Source organism: Anopheles nili, chromosome 3 (genome assembly GCF_943737925.1).
Source record: "Anopheles nili chromosome 3, idAnoNiliSN_F5_01, whole genome shotgun sequence".
In the NCBI taxonomy this organism is placed as follows: Eukaryota; Metazoa; Arthropoda; class Insecta; order Diptera; family Culicidae; genus Anopheles; species Anopheles nili.
The window spans coordinates 48,528,096-48,546,862 of record NC_071292.1 but is presented as its reverse complement, the minus strand read 5'-3'; the positions used below and the strand labels follow the sequence as shown (position 1 = coordinate 48,546,862).

At 43.2% G+C, this 18,767-nt stretch overlaps 1 protein-coding gene across 1 annotated transcript; it reads right to left on the bottom strand.

The window, feature by feature from the left end:
* Positions 1 to 705: 705 nt before the first annotated feature.
* LOC128726155 (sorbin and SH3 domain-containing protein 1) lies at positions 706 to 14,111 on the bottom strand. Its single transcript, XM_053819946.1, has 14 exons — positions 14,000 to 14,111; positions 13,434 to 13,601; positions 13,239 to 13,363; positions 13,084 to 13,156; positions 12,975 to 13,010; positions 12,468 to 12,597; positions 12,267 to 12,411; positions 12,136 to 12,194; positions 11,886 to 12,061; positions 2,951 to 3,287; positions 2,746 to 2,860; positions 2,452 to 2,670; positions 2,128 to 2,372; positions 706 to 2,054 (listed from the first exon to the last, which is right to left on the bottom strand). Exons 3-14 carry the CDS (start codon positions 13,314 to 13,316, stop codon positions 1,886 to 1,888), a joined length of 1,782 nt encoding a protein of 593 aa, XP_053675921.1. The 5' UTR covers positions 13,317 to 13,363; positions 13,434 to 13,601; positions 14,000 to 14,111; the 3' UTR covers positions 706 to 1,885.
* Positions 14,112 to 18,767: the final 4,656 nt, after the last annotated feature.

The window sequence follows — 18,767 nt, the reverse complement described above, 5'->3', positions numbered from 1 at the left end:
CCCAGATCTTTTTGGGTTGGAGCGTATTACATAAGCAGCGTCATAGTATGAGACGCCATATTTCTTTAGCCATTTTCTTTATGTTTTTTTTTTGTGGCTCAGTAGGACTATGAACTCCCCGTCTTCGCCAATGTGCGACCGAGTTGGTTTTGGGTGAAATCGAAAAAAAATCTCCTCATCGCATCGTAACGTGCGAAAGCGAGAGCAATTAGAACGGTAATCGGTGCCATCGAATGACATTTTGTGTCGGTGGGAGGAGATTCTCGTATACCGATCGGTGCGAGCGAGAAGATGGATTATCGTTTGCTTATTGATAACGGCACGGCATGGGTGTATTGGCCGGTTAACGGTCAGCACGTGTAGCAACTCTAAATTGGACAAGAGTAGGAAACTTGAATAGGTGAAAGAATTGATTTTGAATGCTTTTCCCGAACATCGAGCACGTATTATGGCGCAAACAAGCACTCCGCAGGCTAGACGACCTATCCAAAAGAAAAAAAAATGAAAAGAATCCCTAAGGAATCCTTAAGGAGATAATGAACTGCAACAAGACGCATGAGGGTGAATCGCACTTCAGCAAACCACTACTCGGTTGCAGTGACTAATAACAAGGTAAAATATAACATTGTGATATCTGGATTATACTCAGCTTCGGATTCAATTTAAAACCAGCTGTTTGCAATTTTTTTATATTAGTTGTCTAATTATTGTTTATTTTGGAATCACTTTATATGACAGGTAGTTGCGTGTCAGTAAAACGTACTAGATTTGCAGTTCGCTAAAAACCAATGTGATTATTTTAGTACATAAAAAAGACACAAATCGTTTAGTATCCTTGTTTCGTAACAAACATGTAAGAGATGCGCACGTATTTAGAATTGTTTGTTGCTAAACTGTTATTCGGTTATTAACGGAACTCAGTAAGAGATAGTATTTAGCGGGTTAGTGAATTCAAAAGCATGACCATAATGTGATGATGGAGCAAAACCCATTAGAAGTCTTTTATCAATTCGCACAACATTTGCTAAATGGTAAATGAATAACTGTTACTCCAATTCTGCGCATCAAATGTGAATAATAACGTGCGTTAGTAAGGGCATATCATACGTGTGTCTATTTTAACAAAAAAAATGATGTTTTTTGTATAAAAAATGGGGTATCAAGGACATCAGGATACCTAAAAAGATAGTTCCACCGTTTGCCACAAAAATATTGTTCAATGAGCCCATTTCTTTGAAAGACTACTTGGTACATAATTTCTTTTCAACATTTTTGAACCGCTGTTTCTAACAGAAAAATGAACAAAAGCCATCATTGAGACAAATCAATCGACATCTTTGAATATGTCCTAGCCTTAACGTTAAATTTGTTTTCATCTTTCGACGAAGGCACGTTTGTTCTACAAGGATTAGGACAAAATCGTAGGGTTTTTTTGCGATTGGTTTCGCATGGTAATTTGGGCTTGGCTGAAATACGCTATACGCTTGTTTCTGTCACTCAAAATATACGCACTGTTGCGACCTATATTCTTGAGAACATGGTTAATTTGTTTAAAAAAAATCAACAATTGTTGGCATATGACTATGACTAGCAAAGCACTACTTTGATGTTTCTTGTTTCCTCTTTCTTTTTGGTATTGCTCTTTGTTGCATCACAATCTTAACTCTGTGCGCGCACGTGGGTGTGGGTGTGTGATGGCAAGGATGCGGATGCAACTGTGGCCAGTGATCTTTCTCTTCTCTGTGTAAAAATATCATTCCAAACAAGCTTAAGCTCATTGTTTTAGTTAGTCGTTCGTTTCGACAGATACGGGCTTTGCCTGTGATGTTTGTAGGATTCGGTTTCTCCCAGTTTCTCGTTGCTGTAGGTCTCTGGGGCTGGATCGTTAAATTTTGCTGACATAATTTCCAGGGAATGTTCCGAAGCAGCCTGTGCGCGCAGATGTCCCAACGTACCAGCCATCGTCACATTTCTCCAGAACATACACCAAATCGCCTTCATGCAGCTCTAGCTCGTCCGTATTTTGCGGTCTGTAGTTATAAAGGGCCCGGTAACTGTGCACAAGTACAAACAAGCACAAGGATTATTATCTTCAAAAAAAGAAATGCCTTAGCAATGCCCACTTACGATATCGGTTCATTCGATGTATCTACATGCAATACTTCAGTTTTTTGTATCGTCTTTGTTTCTCGTACTATTCCCGGTGGCGTCATACGCCCATTAATGCCTATTGAGCTGTCATCGTAGTGCATACGTGTTGAGGACAGTGCCGATGTAGGCTGACTGGTAAGTCCGAGGGCCGATTGCGGCCGGTTGATGATGATGGGCTCCACAATATCGTAGCTTTCTGCGCCGTCTATGTCGGTCAGTATCTAAGAAAGCAAATCGTCAATCGTTGACATATGTATCCACCGATGTGATGCGATAGTCTGCTAGTCTGGTACTTCTTACCTCTACATATGACACCGGAAAAATTCCTTTTTTGCTACCAATTTTCCCTTCGAACCAATTGTCATCCACTCGTCTCGTGAGCGTGATCAGCTCACCTTTCAAAAGCGAAAGTTCGACCGAGGTTTGCGCAGTAAAGTTAAACTTTGCTCGTGCTTTGCCTTCGCGTACTGGCGTTTTTAGGAGAGGCTTTTTCGTGCTGATATTATCTCTGGTAAGTATCTGAAAAGGAGAAGAAGAGCAGCTCGTCATAGCCTTGGTTACACTTGTTGCGCATCCGTTAGCGTATTATCTTACCTCAATGTAATTTGCCGGCAGCAGACCAACTGTTGCATTGTGCTCTCCTTCGTACCAATTTTTATCGATTTGACGCAGCAAATAAATGATGTCGCCTTTGCGGAAGGATAGCTCTCTACAATATATTTTTTATATATATATAAGAACAAATGCATTGCGTGGCGAATGGGTTGCGAGAAAATCAAGCGCATTGTCAAAGACTAACCTAACACTTTGTCCTTTGAAATTGTACAATGCTCGGGCTATCATCTTCGGCTGCTGTTGCTGGGGTTTGGGCGATAAATCGGCTGGAAAATCGTCGTAGCGGTTTAGTGGTATCGGTGACTTTTGGGAAGGTAATATATTGTCCTTATGGCGCCTCGAATGCATATCTTCCAGCTCGTGGATGTACTTTCGATGTCGTTCCTCTTGATACACCCGACGCATGTGCTCTGCTTGACGGAACGCAAGTTCTTCATCTGGCACGGGTTCTTTATATTCGAACCGAATAGGAGTTTTGTAGTGAATGTTGACATCACTCTCGATGTAGCGGCGAGGAGACTCTGCGAGGAATTTTAGTACGATTACGTCAATCACAGTACAAAGTGAATAAGTACATACATATTTTGCAAGGTGATTGATCGTCAAAATAATTTTCTGGATGGAAGAGATTATGGATTTTCTTCTAGCATTCATCGATCGATGAAGCTGTCTGTTCTACAACTTTTTCGTTGTGTTTGAACTCCAGTTCGAAAAACACCCAAATATGTTGAGTATCACTAAGGTAAGTGATATTTTTGTCTCAATCATGCTGTGCGATATATTATATTTAACATCAGTTGTCGATATCAGTTGTATAGCTTTCCCGATTCCCCAGAAAGATGGATGGAAGTTCATTTGTTGTCTCCTAACCATGAATTTTTTTGTATAGAATCATAAAATGAACGAAGGATATATTCCATAGTGCTATGATACGAAAATAATCGGTATCATAGTCGTCCCTTTTCAAGCATGCGTAATAATTTGAAATAATCCGTTAGATGCATGTAAATTACTAACACAAAGAATTGATACACCGCAGACATGCAAAGAAAGTGGTATTCTAAAAATGTGTTTCCGTCAAAATCTTTTAAAATGATAGATAATATTTATGCAATGAATAATTATGACAACAAAAAAACCTTTTTGTTTCATCTTATAAAATGTGTTAAGGGACAGCAGCACCGTACTGTTAACTGGTGACAAATACATCATGTTCGATGCATTCTCATTCGTCACTTTCTAGTTTAATTTTGATCTATTATTTTCGTACTGCAATTTTGTTGCAAACAACATGCATCGTTTAGATTTCTATATAAAGCTACCGGGCTTTAGCGTAAGCTTTGTTTTCTGTTTACTATCCGAATGCGCTGTTAGCTACGTTGGTTTGGTTCAGAAATAATTTCCCTTTGTTTTCTTTTTCACGACAATCACATCGTACCTACAAAGAAAACTATAAAACTAAAAAAAAACTATTAAACGATTGGTTCTTATGCACGTTTCGTAACTTACCCCGGCGACCCCGGCGGATCTTATTCGATGGGGTACTTGTTACAGTTAACAGTATTCGCATTTTAAAGTGTGCAAATTGAGTGAAAAAATTAAATATCTGCTTTATATACCAAGCGAAGTAGATTTCAGAAGAAATTAATGCAGTTTAGGTAGTGGAAAGTCAACGATGGTATTTCGTTCGAGCAGAGGTAGTAACACAATTCATGAAACACCTCTTTATACTGTAAATGATCGATCAGATATGAAACTGTAACTAGGTACGGTGCAATGTAAAGATAACACCGTATACATAACGATCACTGCTTTGATATAAATCTCTCACGATTGCATTGGTATGCAGTAAGAAGAGCTCACATTGCCCGTGTAATACAAACACGTTTCGTAAGTTTTGCGAGTACGTGATTTAAAAAAAACACCCCACTCTGCACAAAACTATATCATAAAGATAACTTCTTCGATCACTTTTCCACAAAAAAGTAACTTCTGCTTACACGCGTTTTCACGAATCTGTGTACGCGTGAGGCTTATGTTTAGTCGATGTTAGCCAGGTTGTTTGTAACCGTGGCAACACAATCGTTTACTGGAACGCTACCAGCTTGCTGAGCAAAGAGTTTGATGTATCTATTTCATCGCTTCACGCACTGGTTACACGATACTAAGGGTGAACTTTTTGTACGAAACTATGTGCGTAGAAGAATCACATTAAACTAAGACAAAATACACCATAAAGTACGGAGAACTCCGTTGGCAGCGAACGTGTGAACGAACCTGCAAACATATTTACTAAAAAACAGCGCGGCTCGTACGTAAACTGTGAATCGCCCTGGCGAATGGCAGGCGAACGAGTGACGCGACCCTTAACGCCTCACCAACGTGGGACCCCACACGTTCGCCTTCTCCCGCCATGAAATGCAATCCGGCTTTCGGCACGACACGCAGCGGAACCCCATTACATGTTGCTCTATCTCATTCGCCGTTTCGTTTGCAATCTGCACAGTGAACGATACGATACGGTGTTTTGTTTTGCGCACGATGGGCTCTTTAAAGCTTGTTTTAAAGAGGGAGAGAAAGAGAGAGAGAGAGAGAGAGAGAGAGAGAGAGAAACCCACGAGCAGAGAAAGCAACCAACCATGATCAACAAATGTTGATGTGCGGCATAGACACTGACTAACTGATGTATTAAAACTAGCTGCGTTTATTTTGGCCACTACGGGCAGCCAATGTTCTCGTCGTTGTAGTAAAACCGAAAGAAAAAAAAAAGGCCATCGAAGGGTGCGACATTTTTCTTGTGTGCATTACTTTCACCTTCAACGCGGGGCCCTTTTAACTTTCACCAATTACCACACCATCCAGGGGTGAATTTTGCGCGGGGATCTGCTTCCCATTCGCAACCGCGGGCGCCGCAGCGAACGGGAACAATTTGTTTTTATTTTTTCTCTTTTCCAAGCTGCCTAGGGGTTGTTCACGGCGTGTGCATATGATCAATGATGAGATCGCACGTCGGGATTGCACTCAAAACGTTGGTTAAAGCTAGCCCGTACCGTGCCTCGATCGATCGAGGGTAAAAGCTATCCCGCCCCGGTGGTATCGAAACAACAAAAAAAAGGAACCTGCCGATCCTTAGGAAGGAAACGAACGCTGAGGAACCAAAATCGCACATGGAAGCGCATTTGAATCGTGGTCGGACGGGTAAGGTTGCCGTTGGTTTGCACTGCCAAAAGAAATCGATCATGACTCACCTGTGCCATTAAGATTGATCGCAATTGAAGATGAAGTTAGAGAAGATGGTTGTGGTGGTGGTGGTGGTGGTAATGGTGGTGGTTGTGCTCCGGTCAAGGGGGGCGAAGGGAACATGATGTGCGGCTCTATAGGGGAATGCGCAGACGAAATTGAAGAGAACAATACAGTCTGAGTCGGGGAAGAACCCATTTCTGGCTGGCAATTCGCCATGGTTCGCGTGGTAATGTAATGTGAGATGATATTAGACCATTCGTTGAACTTTTATGTTGTTAGCTAATATTCACTTATATTATTAGCCAGGCGTTTTGGTAAGTTACAAGCAGGCCGATCTTTGCGGAAGCAAATCCATGCCCGTAAACGGTTCTTTTTTGGATGAATGAATTACAAATTTCGATGAGTGGCGAATATGTACACAAACAATGACGATTAAAAATACCATGAGACGATTAAACTTCTGAGTCACTTAAATGATAGCTTATGATTGTTTTTAACCCTATTGCAATTGATTTCTCGTCAACAAGCTATTCAACATGAAATGTGTACTCCTACACAGTTAAACAACCACAAAGTGTTCGAAACCCTCGATTTAACATTCGTGGTGCAGTTTGTTCAGGACGATAAAGGATATCCGATCGTACGGAAATCGATCGTAACTATCGTAGTGGAGTGAAATTGTTTTAGCACACACAAACGCACCGCAGTACGGCTACTACCTTTATCGTTGGTTTGATGTCGGAGTTGTCGCGGTGGAGAGCAACTGCGTGAATGCGCTTTAGAGCGCAAGGATTGTTGGTCGGAGTATCTGTAGCGATTCGGAACCGATCCTTTGCGTACAAGCTGCCTGCCCGGCGGTGACAGATCAGGCGCCGTAAGCGAACGCGCATTGTCCGCTGGCCGGGGATATTGATGTGCGATCCACGGCCCGGACAAGTATCCCGTAATGCTTTCCAGCTCGCGAAAGTCCGGCACCGAAGTGTACATCTTACCGAGCAACGAAAGGTCCGCTCCCAACTCAAACTTACTCTTTAGTATTCCAAACTCCTCGCTCCCAAAACTCCGCCCATGTTTGCTCCGGCGCGCATCGGATGCATCCGTTGCACTTGCATCCGTGGCACTTGCATCCTTCCGTAGCGGTTGCGACTGCTGGAGCGCTGGTGCCGATTTAACGCTCGACTGGCTGGGACCTCCTCGCTTGGGTTTAATTTCTTGCTTAAGCGAAGCTGTCTTGCTTATGACATTAATGTGCGGCATAAATCGATCGTCCTTGCGAAACGGGCTCTTTGGGATGGGTGACAAAACGCGCTCCTTGCGTGACCTACGGCGGGACTGTGTTCGTCCCGATTGCACCTCGTACTTGTGCGTGATGCGAGAAACGTCCCCCAGCTCGTGGTGCCGCACAACGGTTCCGGTATCACGGTTTTCCATTGCGCACTGTGCGCCCGATTTGTCCTTGTTCTGTTTCCCATCACTCTTGCCTCCCGACAAACGGCACAGCTCGGAATCGCTCTGATAAAGCCGCTCAGCTCCATCGGCAACGGGCGAACGGGTTTCCAGCTGGCGCCAACTCGTGCCATCCAAACTTTCGAATTTATCCTTTATCTTTTTCACCTCCCCCGTCTGAATGCAGGTCGCGTAGTCGGGTGTGGAGCTGCGCGAACGAAAGATGAACCGTTTCGGGGACATAACGCGCACCGTGGGTTGAATTTGCTCCTGGCGGGAAGCCGAAACGTACGTGGCCGTTGCTAACGATCGTTTCTCACCAAACAGATCCTTCAGATCGGTGAAGGACTGTGACAGTGTTGTCATCGAGTTGCGATTACACGGTTCGTCAGCGGCACCATCATGCTGGTACACAGTGGCCAGTTCTTCCTCGGAAAGCGATGAATCCTCGCGTGCGTGATAAACGGTCACCGTGGGTGTTTCCTTTACGGTTTGCTTCGTCTCAAAATACTGAATCTTGCGCTTGATGTTCTCCACCGGCGGCACGGTGGTCGTTACTGGCTCCTCCTGTGGGTGTGTGCGAAAAATGACGGTCCTGTTGGAAGCCTCCGATGAGGCACTTTCCGTGTCGCACATGGAATGCGGGCGCTCCTTTCGGCTGCACATTTCTCCCTCTCGATTAGCGTCCTTGCTTCTTAGAAACCCAGCATGGCTGTTTGTGCTGGCCACTCTTTCGATTTGTTTGATTTTGTGTTCCAACGACAGAAAGCGGGGCTCATCATCCACCGCAGCAAACGTGTGTTTTTTCTTCATTTTCCCGATCGACGGTAGCGTGTGGTGTTTTTGGTGAATTTTATCCTTCAACTCCTGGCAGAAGGTACGCGAAAGTGCCTCACGTGCTTCCTCCTTCGATGGTGAAGACGTGCTTCGGGCTGGTTTTTGCACATTTTTTGCTATGCACACCTCTCGATTGCTATTACCGTCGGGTTTAAGTTTGAATTTCCTCGCAGACGCTTCCAGCTGGCTGCGGTCTACGTTGTCCTGCGTCAGTACCGAGTGGCTGCGTACTTTCAGCAGCGTTTCAAGCTTTCGAGCCCTTTCCGGAACGTTGATAACGTACTCCTGTTCCTGCTGCACGGACGACGTGCTGAATTTGGTGGCCATCGCTGGTTGCCCCTTCTGGTTGCCGCTGCTGTAGATTTCGTTCAGTTGGCTCTTCAGCTTCACCATTTGCTCCGAGGAGAGCGTGCTCAGCAAATTGCTGCTGATGATGTCCAGCGATTGTGGTTCGTCTCGTTTTTCACTCGAGTATTTTTCCTCCAGCTGCGAGGCAACATCGATCACCGACGAGCCGCGCCACAGTGGTTTGTAGTGATCCTTGCTGCTTTTCAGGTCGCGCAGTTTGGATTCCTCAAAGCTAAGCACCTGATGGTTGAGGATGTTTTTCAGGTCCTCGACGGATTTTTCCCTATTCCGCAGCCCCGTATCGAGTTCACTCCTCCAGCGCGCTTCCTCGGGATCTCGCGGCAAAAAGAACAGATCCTTTTCGCGTTGCTCCTGCTTGAGCTTCGATTTGAGCTGGTTCAATTCCCGCTCAGCTTTCTCCTGATCGCGCACACGCTTCCAAATGTCGTAATCGATGATGTCTTCCTCGCGTGTCCGTCGCATTGGCCGCAAATCGCCTGACGATGACAGGGAGGTAACGCGTTCCAGCTGCCCGAGCCGTTCGAGGCTGTTGTAAAACGTGTTGAGATCACGAAAGCGCCCACGTGACACCATCGGTTCCTGGTGCAAGTTTAGCGAGTGGCTGCGTACTAGCTCGTCTTTGGCTGCATCCTGCCATACCTTGGTGTGCCCGCTGAGGCTGCGTGCTCTAACTATTTTCCTAACCTGGCCTTCCTTTCCACGGAGATACTGAATACGTCGACAGGAAGGAGACCGCGATGTACGCTGGGTCATGTGGCATCGCCGCCCGACAATGGTTCTCGGTGAGTTTGAACCAACTAGTTCCTCTTGCACAACCGTGCTAGACGTCGTAATGGTTGTCGTTTCCGCTGGTGGTTCACTACGACTGCGCTCATGGAAGCTGGTGTAATCTATTTCCATCCGCCGCCCTCGAATGTACCCAAACTGATGCTGTTCATGTTCGTGCTGTTCATGATCGGCAAGCTTCACCAGCGATTCGAAACGATGGATCTGATCCAGCACATCCTTACGGGACGCACTTTGATCGCTGCCGTCCCGTGCATCCGATTTCTTTTTCGTGCTTTCCTGCATGTCAATGGTTTTGAATTTTGAACACGAGACTGGTTTCGCTTGCGATAGATAGAAGTTGGATTGTTTCAGCGACGGCTCGGAATGGTACGAATGATTACTCCACAGCTGAGCTTTCTCTAGCACGCTGGTTGGTTTTTCATGGTTGGAACAGCTGCCCGCTTGGTTACCCGTGTGGCCGGATCCGTTAAGGAAAAGGCTCTGGAAAAAGGTACCCGTCCGAACGTTTCCCGCTTGCTGTGCGATGTTTTCGCTGTAACACTCCTGCACGGTAATTGACGGTGATTTTGTCCTTCTAGCCGGATAGTGGCTCCGATCGAGGCTGCTTCCAATGATTACTCTTTGATGTTGAATCGTCGAATGGTTGTTGAACGAATTTTCGTAGTTGATACGCGATCGACGACACTTGGAGTTCGTCGAATCGATTGAGTACGTCGAGCTGGTCCGAGCCAGGCTCTGGTTTGAGGGTGTTTTGTGCCGAAGCCCGAAAGCTTTCGAAGCTTTTTGGAAGCAAGTTTTAATGGTCACACTTGGCGTTAGGGTGTTGCGAGCGATATTACCCTTGCGGGATAGTATTTTCCTTGGCTGATTTTGCTGATGAGCTGTGCCCTTTGCGACGGTGACTTTGAGTGAATTTTCGTCCTTCTTGCTGCATGACGACGCGGCCATTAGCATCCGGTTGAGGCTCTTGTTGGACGAGTAAACGCTCGAGGCACTGCGGAATGTACCATTTGAGGAAAAACGCTTCAACGAAGACCTTACAGGTTTCTCCCAAACGCCTCTGGCTGGTAGGTACGAACTACGCAGCGCTTTCTTCACTTCATTCGGCGAGTTAAGCTCAGGATTGCGCAGGATGCTCGTGGGGACGGACACAATCTTCGGCAGCGTCTCTTCGATGCGCTTTTTCTCCTCCGCAAATGCGCGCTCCTTCGATATGCCCCGACCAAATGCCACCGGGCTTGGGGTTGATTTTCGTGGCAAAACTGTGGGGCTGCTTGTGTCGGCTCGATAGCAAGCCGCAGTAGCGATGTAGCGTTTCGACGAGAGCCGAGAGTTGTTCTCTTGGTTTTTTTCGTCCTTATTAACGGATGCGCTCGAAGTCGGGCCGGTAGTGTTCGAGCTTGCTGCTCCAGCGGCGAAAAACTGAGGATCAGCCGATTTAGATCGAATTTTCGACTGCCGGTAATGATTGCCTACCGTGCCCGTCGTCGTCGTTTGTTTGTCGAAAACGTTTGACTTGATATGGGACATGATTTTTAACGTCGAATTACTGCGCGAGGACTTTCGATTCGGTGGCGCTGGCGGCACAAACATTCGCGTTTCTTTCGGAAACGCTCCAAGCATATCCAGTGGACGGCTGATCGAGCCCGTGGCCCGTGGGTAGCACGTAAATTCTTGACGCGAGAGAAAAGGATTGGTGCTGCGTGATTTGTATATCAGCGAACGTCCCGTACGGTTGATGACGCTACCATTGTCACTGAAAGTATTTTCCTTGATTTCGACTTTCACGTCCGCCTCGTGGTCTGTTGAAAAAGGGGGAATTGGAACCAATCCGGGGCAAAGAAACCCACAAGAAAGTAAATTTTAAAAATTGGGTTCCACATCTCTATAACATGGTTACAGCGTGTAGAGAAAGACTCGGTGTAACATTGCCAATGTATACGCTCATTGACAATTGTCAGGTGCGACTATCACACTCACTCGTTTTGTGATCCAGATTTGCGATGCAGCTGTGGGCGCTTTAATTGCACTTGATCTTACGTTCATAGGTGTAAAACTTTTATATTTTTTCTTTTGCAAAACTCCACACACGCGAGTGCATATTCCTTCGAAATATGGTTTAAAGATAAATTAAATAGTAGGTGAATGTAATTTAGCGCAAAACAACCCCAAATACTTTTCCTTCGCCCCAGTGTTATCAGCGTAGCTCTTCCTTCACCATCCTACCCTGTGTGTTATACCTTCCAAAGCCATGAAAAAGGGCACTACTTGCGTCTTAAGTATCACATTTACTCCCACATTTGCTACCCGTGATGCCCTCCACCATTATTATTGTAATATTTAGTCAATATTCGGTTAGTAAGGCACGATGTAGGGTGATCATGAAAATATGGCTTCTCGAAGGAGAATTTCAGCAACCAAAAAATAAAACATACCTTTTGGCTTTTCGGGAGCCGGCTTACGAAAGCCTTGCAATGGTATCTCACCACCAGCTTGCATGGTTTTGTAGTAATGCTTCTGTTCAACTGGGCTCAATGTGGCATTAAGAGGTAATTCGCGTTTTTTGAAAACAAGCGTCGTGTCGCTTTCGTATCCTTGCTCTTTCAGGGCCCTGGAAGATGTAGGTTTAGAACATATCATTGCGGTGTGCCTGTTTTCTAGCTAAACAATTCAGCTTGTGATTACCTTGATAAATTTCCTTCGGTGTAAGTTTTGCTGGTTGCCAACTTTTGCTGTTCTTTTTGCTGGGAAAAGAGTACATTTTTTTAGCTTTCTCGCATGAACTATTGGTTCCAATTTGTCGTTGTTGCCATTACCTCCTTAGTTTCTTTTTCCGTAATTGACGATCGCCCTGGGGTGTAATCCTCTATTTTGCCGGGTTGATTTTTGTACAAATAATATCCCGATTTTACCGAATCCTGATAAAGCTGCTGAGGAGCTGTATTCTGCAGCGTGTTGAACCTATGCGTAATTGGTGATTAGTTTTGAAGTAGATGTCGTTGGGCTTTGGCACTTACTTGCTATAGCTAGAGGTGCTCAACCCAAGCGGAGTTCGTCTACGATCGATCGTACTGTATTTGAAGGTGTGGTCTGAATCGTAAGCCGCTTCCGGCTCCGATTGATAACCTGTCGATTTGTAGGGGTATCCTGAAACATAATAGCAAATTACCAAAGATAATGTAGCAGTGAAATGATGCGATAGAAAATAATGTACGAAAACAAAAATGTAGCAAAAACAAACGGTGGATGGTGTTTCCAAAACAAAAAAAACAATATCATTGTAACTTTAGCCGGGAGTGATAACAAACGTTTCTGATATGCTTTTATCAAGTTTATGTGAAATGTGGTTTGATTTTTTAAAACTTTTTTTAATGTGTGAAGAAACACACTAATACAAAAAAAACGGTGATAAATTATTTGCTACACGAGTAAGATAAAATAGGCAAAAGTTTGTTTTGCTAATGAGCGCTTTACAGATACATGAACTTATTGGAATTTTTCATGCAAAAGCGTGGTTTTGTCACCTCTACGTGTTTTGTATCGAACAGTAACGTAATCATCTGGAACAAGAAAAAATACTCATTATCAATCTGCCATTGGTGTAGGTTTCTTTAGCATCATCTAACCACATACCGTCATCTTGCGCTTTATGAAGCGTTTGGTACATTTGCTTGTACCATTTGTCGCGATTTCCTTCGTCAATTTCCTAAACAAAAACACAAAAAAAAAACGTGTACTGTTTCTCTTTCCTGGTCTTTCGATTTTTGTTTTTCGTTATTTCCACTTACGGATCGTAATGTTAATGGCATTCCTTCTCTCGTGATGGGACCGATGCCGTCTACTTTGTGCGCGTTTTGTTGCATCATTTTGCTTTGTAATGCACTTCCGGTGTTCGAGGAAATACTTGCTTGCTCTAGTTGGGATTGTAAGCAGTACGTAAATTAACATTTTGTATTGTAAATCTCTCTATTTATAATTCTTACCTATTTTGGGGCTAGTATGGACAGCTTGGCGTACATCGTTATGCTGTTGCTGTGTGAAGCTTGTCCGCGAGGACGATACCGTTCGGGTGGTAAGCGAATCTGAAACTTTTCCTTTTACGAAGCGATCGCCAGCTTCGGTGCATTCAGTTTCAAAAGCCTTTTTACCATCTAGGTGTAGAATGTTAATGTGAAATTATGTGAATTTACGTTAAATTACGTGTGCATGCAATTCATTGGCTAGTCCTTAAAGGAACATAATTACTGTCGGTGTTTAGTCAATTTGCGTATAATTTGAGATTATCCGGGGAAAGAGATGCCCATAGATTATATAGGGATATAAAACTCAAGCACGGTGCCCAGATTCTACTATCCATTTAGTAGACATCGAATTTCATAAACCATAAATCTTATCCTTCCCCATGTGCTTCCTACTATCTAGCCAGACAAACTCGTGTACTTTTCCGCAGTGTGTATATAATTTATATGGTGGGGTGTTTTCACTCTAATGCCAATCAGCAATACCGTGTGTGCCAGTATATTGTTGTAATATTGCAATCGATGCTTACCTTTAGATTTAAGAAGCGAATTAATCGTTGGCTGCTGGATAGCGCTTCGCTGAGGTACAGATCGTGCTTGATGCGATTGCAAATTTACCGTCACTTCATCGGTAATATTTTGAGTAGCTTTCTGTTGAGGATTCGATGCTGGACGCTCAGACTCTATCAACGGAATATTGTAGCCAGGCAGAGTCCAAGGTGCCGCTACCGATTCAGCAGAGTTCGCTTGGTGAGCTGCGTAGGTTTTCCGAGACGGAGTTGGAGATTCAAATCTTATCGGACGGAATTCGCGACGTTCGACTGCAGGAGAGGATGGTGCACTACGTGGGGTCCAAACTGGCAATTGCTGAGGTGTGGTTAAGTCTTTCTTCGGTAATGACCGTTCTTCAATGTTGGTCGGGGTCAAGGCTTCCGATGAGTGGTTATATGGAGACCAAACTCCTGAAAGGAAACGGGAACATAGAATAATGTAGCACACACACAACAGATGTTAGTATTCTGGTTTAATTTTGTTACGGCGAGTAGGGCGTCTGTTTGAAATTGAAGCCATGAAATAGAAAACCTCTATGAGGCAATACACGTGTCAAAAAAATATATGAAATTTATTTACAATGTATTAATGATCTATCCTACTTATAGCATATTTTTTCTATACTATTCTGGTATAATAATATGTTTTCCTAAGAATATACCATCTAGAAATATAATTATTTGATATATTATTTGATTATGGTGCTTATTTGCAGTGATTTGAGCATTCAAATATGGAGCAGGTAATCAGACTCCTCCAGTCGTGAATGCTATTTATTAGTTTCTCGTTTTCAGTTGTATAAAATGTATCTGTATTAGATCAGAAAGCAGCTTCACTTAAACTAAAAGCTTCGCGTAAATATGTTGACTAAATGTTAACAAACGATTTTTGACTTGTATTTCACATCATTTTTGTTTATGGATACACAAGTACGTATACCTGAGTTTTTCACATTAGCTCGTCTTGGTATGTTTTCGTGATCGCGTAGGTGTAAATTGGAAGGTCCCGTTCTCTAAACTCGATCCTCGTTCCGTGAGCTCAGAGCTCTGCAATACGGGTTTGCTTGTATCAAACCGCGTGCGGCGTTACAACATTTGAGCCATACGTTTGCATATAGGTTTTATTTATAAATTCGTCATCTTTCGACAAAAGCAGAACGCTGGGACGAACTACCAACGACGAACCGACCAGCGCTTCTTGTACAAGGTCTTGCTTGGCCATGAAAGTATGAAGGTGGGTTTTTCTCTCCCGTTCAAAAACAGTGTTTATTTATTTCATTACATTATTTTGCTTATTTTCTTAATATGTCCGATGACGAAGGCGTTTAAATCATGTTCTGTGCAGTAGCGTAATTGCATTTAAAAAAAGAAGAAATCGCAAACGAGAAATATTCAGAAGTAAAAATAAATAATTGACTCATTGTTCCGCAGAGCTCGTTAGGAGTGTTGAAAACATCTGGAAAAAATTAAACCGTAGCAGCATTGAACGCAACTACATTACACCTCCAATAGTAGCGAGAACGCAACGAATAGGGCTCGTTTCGCGTCAGCGAGATCTAGGGCTAACGAAATCATTATTGAAACAGGAAACTAGCCTGCTGTACATCAAACAGATTTTCACGCTGAGAAAATTTTAGTATAACCTCCGAAAAAGTAAACAATACATCTTTTGCTTTTCTTAGATAAAATGATACTTTTTAACATGAATTATATGCTATTGTAATTGTCAACAGAATGCTACCGTTTTTCCAATTTTGAACTTACATCAATAGCTACTACCGTCAGGTGTACAGCTACAATGGCTAGTTCAGATCAACAGCAAATGTCGTCTAAATAAAAAAAAACTTACCTATACTATTGGACGGCTTGGCCTTAAATTTTGGACCAATTTGAAGGTTCGTTTCCGAATCTGGAAGCAATACGGGTGTCAATAGTTGTAGATTACTTGATACACATTCAAAACGCATGATTGACAAGATCATAGCGCCTGTCGTTTTGGCGATCGCCGACATGGAAAAGCCGCATTACATAAACCCTCCTTTCCCAGCAGCGTAGTCGAGCGGGGGATGATATACTAACCGTGACCCATATTCGTTAACAACTCAATCGTCTAGAAGAAGAAACTTTAGCTACTACCGCGTTTGTATTCGCCTGCACTTTGTCTTATACTATTTTAAAGTCTTGTATACTGTTGTGTAAGCAGTATGCGTGTACCCGATGTCACATGTAATGTTGCTAGTAACCAATGACGTCATCAGACTTGATGACACATTTGTTTATGCCGAAGTGTCCTACTATTTTGGGGAGTAGTTGGACACTAACGAATTTTCGTGGTTTATCGTAAAACCGCACGTTACTAGGTGTGTAACACCACCCAGTATAAGTTTAAATAGTTTAACTAAGCAACAGCTCGAAAAACAAGAGCAAACTTTAATACACTTGCGTTGGTTTTTGGCAGGTAGCGTTACTAGAATTCAAATGTTACACCCAGCATGGCATTGAGTTGAATTTTGCTGCTTCACTAACCAACTACAGCAAAGTGTAATTGTAGGGATAATTGACTCTAGCATCTACTACACAACTTCACTTCTGTTCATTAATATTAAACACCATAGCTTAATGCGAAGATATTACTCTGCGCTGCTGTTTTCTGTTTGTAGAGTATCGCACGAACTGAACTGTGCGCAAGTTAACCCAATCATTCTGGCGGATTTTTCTCTTTCGGCTCCTTGGTCTAGCTTAATATTTTCTTCTCTTCACTCGGCTCATCGGTTTGCATCGGTGCGAGTGTTTGTGTTTGTGTGTGTGTGTCTGTGTGTGCCATGCGCACTAACGACTTGGGTTGGCTTAGCTAAACCATTTTCGGTTTGGATGGAAGCCAAACATAAACCGAAAAAAAGATACTTTCTTTATTTCTAATCGGAAATCGTAAACAGCTTTCACCTCTATGCATGTATCAAGGCAATGTTTGAAGATGTACATACTGTGTCTCATTGTACGATTGGGGTATACTACTTTTTCGTTTACTGTCCCTCCTCCTGCTACGAGCGTGGTTTGTAATTGTGATCAATGGCTAAAAATAATAACCAGTCCATTTTGCGTCCGCTCCACTGACTTATTTCATCAATAGCCCCAGTACATTAGCACTAGGTGCGTTTAGCATCGACGTGGGTGATGCAGAATTATTTGCTCGCAACTGCTGGCCGTCCAACATCATCACATCAATCATTTCTAAAAACAAATCACTCGTAATCATTCAACTAGGCAATATATTGAATAATTTAATGAGCTTTCTGTTAACACACAGATCAAACAGATATATGCCGCCCGAAAGCGTTGCTCTGGCAACGATGATTTTGAAAACAGTTTAGTTTTACGGAACTTTAATCAAAGTATGCGAGTTGTATTTGTACTTGGGTGCTCGTTTTTTTTTCTTCTATTTCCATCCAAGCACTGATCATCAATGACAGATCAATGACCATGATCATCAATGAGAGAGATTTACCCACAGCGCATACAGTTGGCAGCAACAAAATATTTGTGTGCTGCCTAAGGCTTCCAGAAATTGTCTAAGAAATTAAATCTTACTAACTCAATTAGTAATTCAAACAGAACGTAAGCGACAAGCAGAACGGGAGATATTAAACGTGTTTAGTAAAGACAGCATTGAGCACACACTAGAGCGTTATCATTTTCATGCAGCCTCATCAGCGTTAGAGGTGGAAATGTTTCCATACCATTATTTGAAAACGCACACATACACGCAGATTTAAAAGAAAAACTACTAAAAATCGTACCGGTCTTTTTAAGGGGTGCATAATCTCCCGTTTGCGCTGGGATGTTGCTTATTTCACGGCAGTCGGCTACGGTACCGAAGGAGTTTTTACGAATTCGTTGTTCAAACTGTCGGCATTTGTCACTAACGCTAACGGTCGGTTCTGAGTCCTCTTGCGCAATTTCGTTCGCTACGGTGTGCTTGGTCGGCAGAAGTTTGCCAGACGTTTGGGGCAGAGACTTTTCCATGCCATTGAGTTGTTGCTTTTCTTGATGGGTAGCAATGAGCGCTGCTACGTTTACTTTAATTTCTGGGGATTCGCTATTTTGCTCCAAAGATTCAGTTTCATTTGCGACAGAATTTGTTGGACACACCACCCCCAACCCACCAACTGATGTTGATGATGCATGACGTATTCGCGATGATTGTGTGTTTCCCTCTGAAGGATATTTTTCCGATTGAACAAAAGTGAAAAAAAGAAGGAAATAGAAAGATGTATAAACAAAAGAAAGGAACGAAACAGCAGATCGATGGAGATCGGAGATGGATGGAGCAACATGTAAAAGATGCGAAAAAATGGTAAAAAAATGCGATAAGAAGAGATGTTAGACCGAGATGAAGTCGAGGTAAAGGGTTTGAAATAGGTTAAACGACACAGAAGATGTATGCTATGAAGATGTGCAAAACAAGAGTGGAATCGAAGTTGAATTCTAATTTTTTATTATTATTTTTATGTTGGTAATGTACATTATGTGTGTAGAGAAAAGGCTTCTAGTAAGACTAAATACAGGTACGATACAATATGCAGCTATCGGCAACGTCCAGCCAGCCACTAAATCATATAAATATAAACGTCGCACAGTTATCGAACAGGTGAGCTTTGCTCAACGCGTTTGGGTATGAATAAGTAGATGAAAATTATTAGCGAAAGTATGACGGTAGAAACCTAATTGCTCTCCACAGTATCATTCC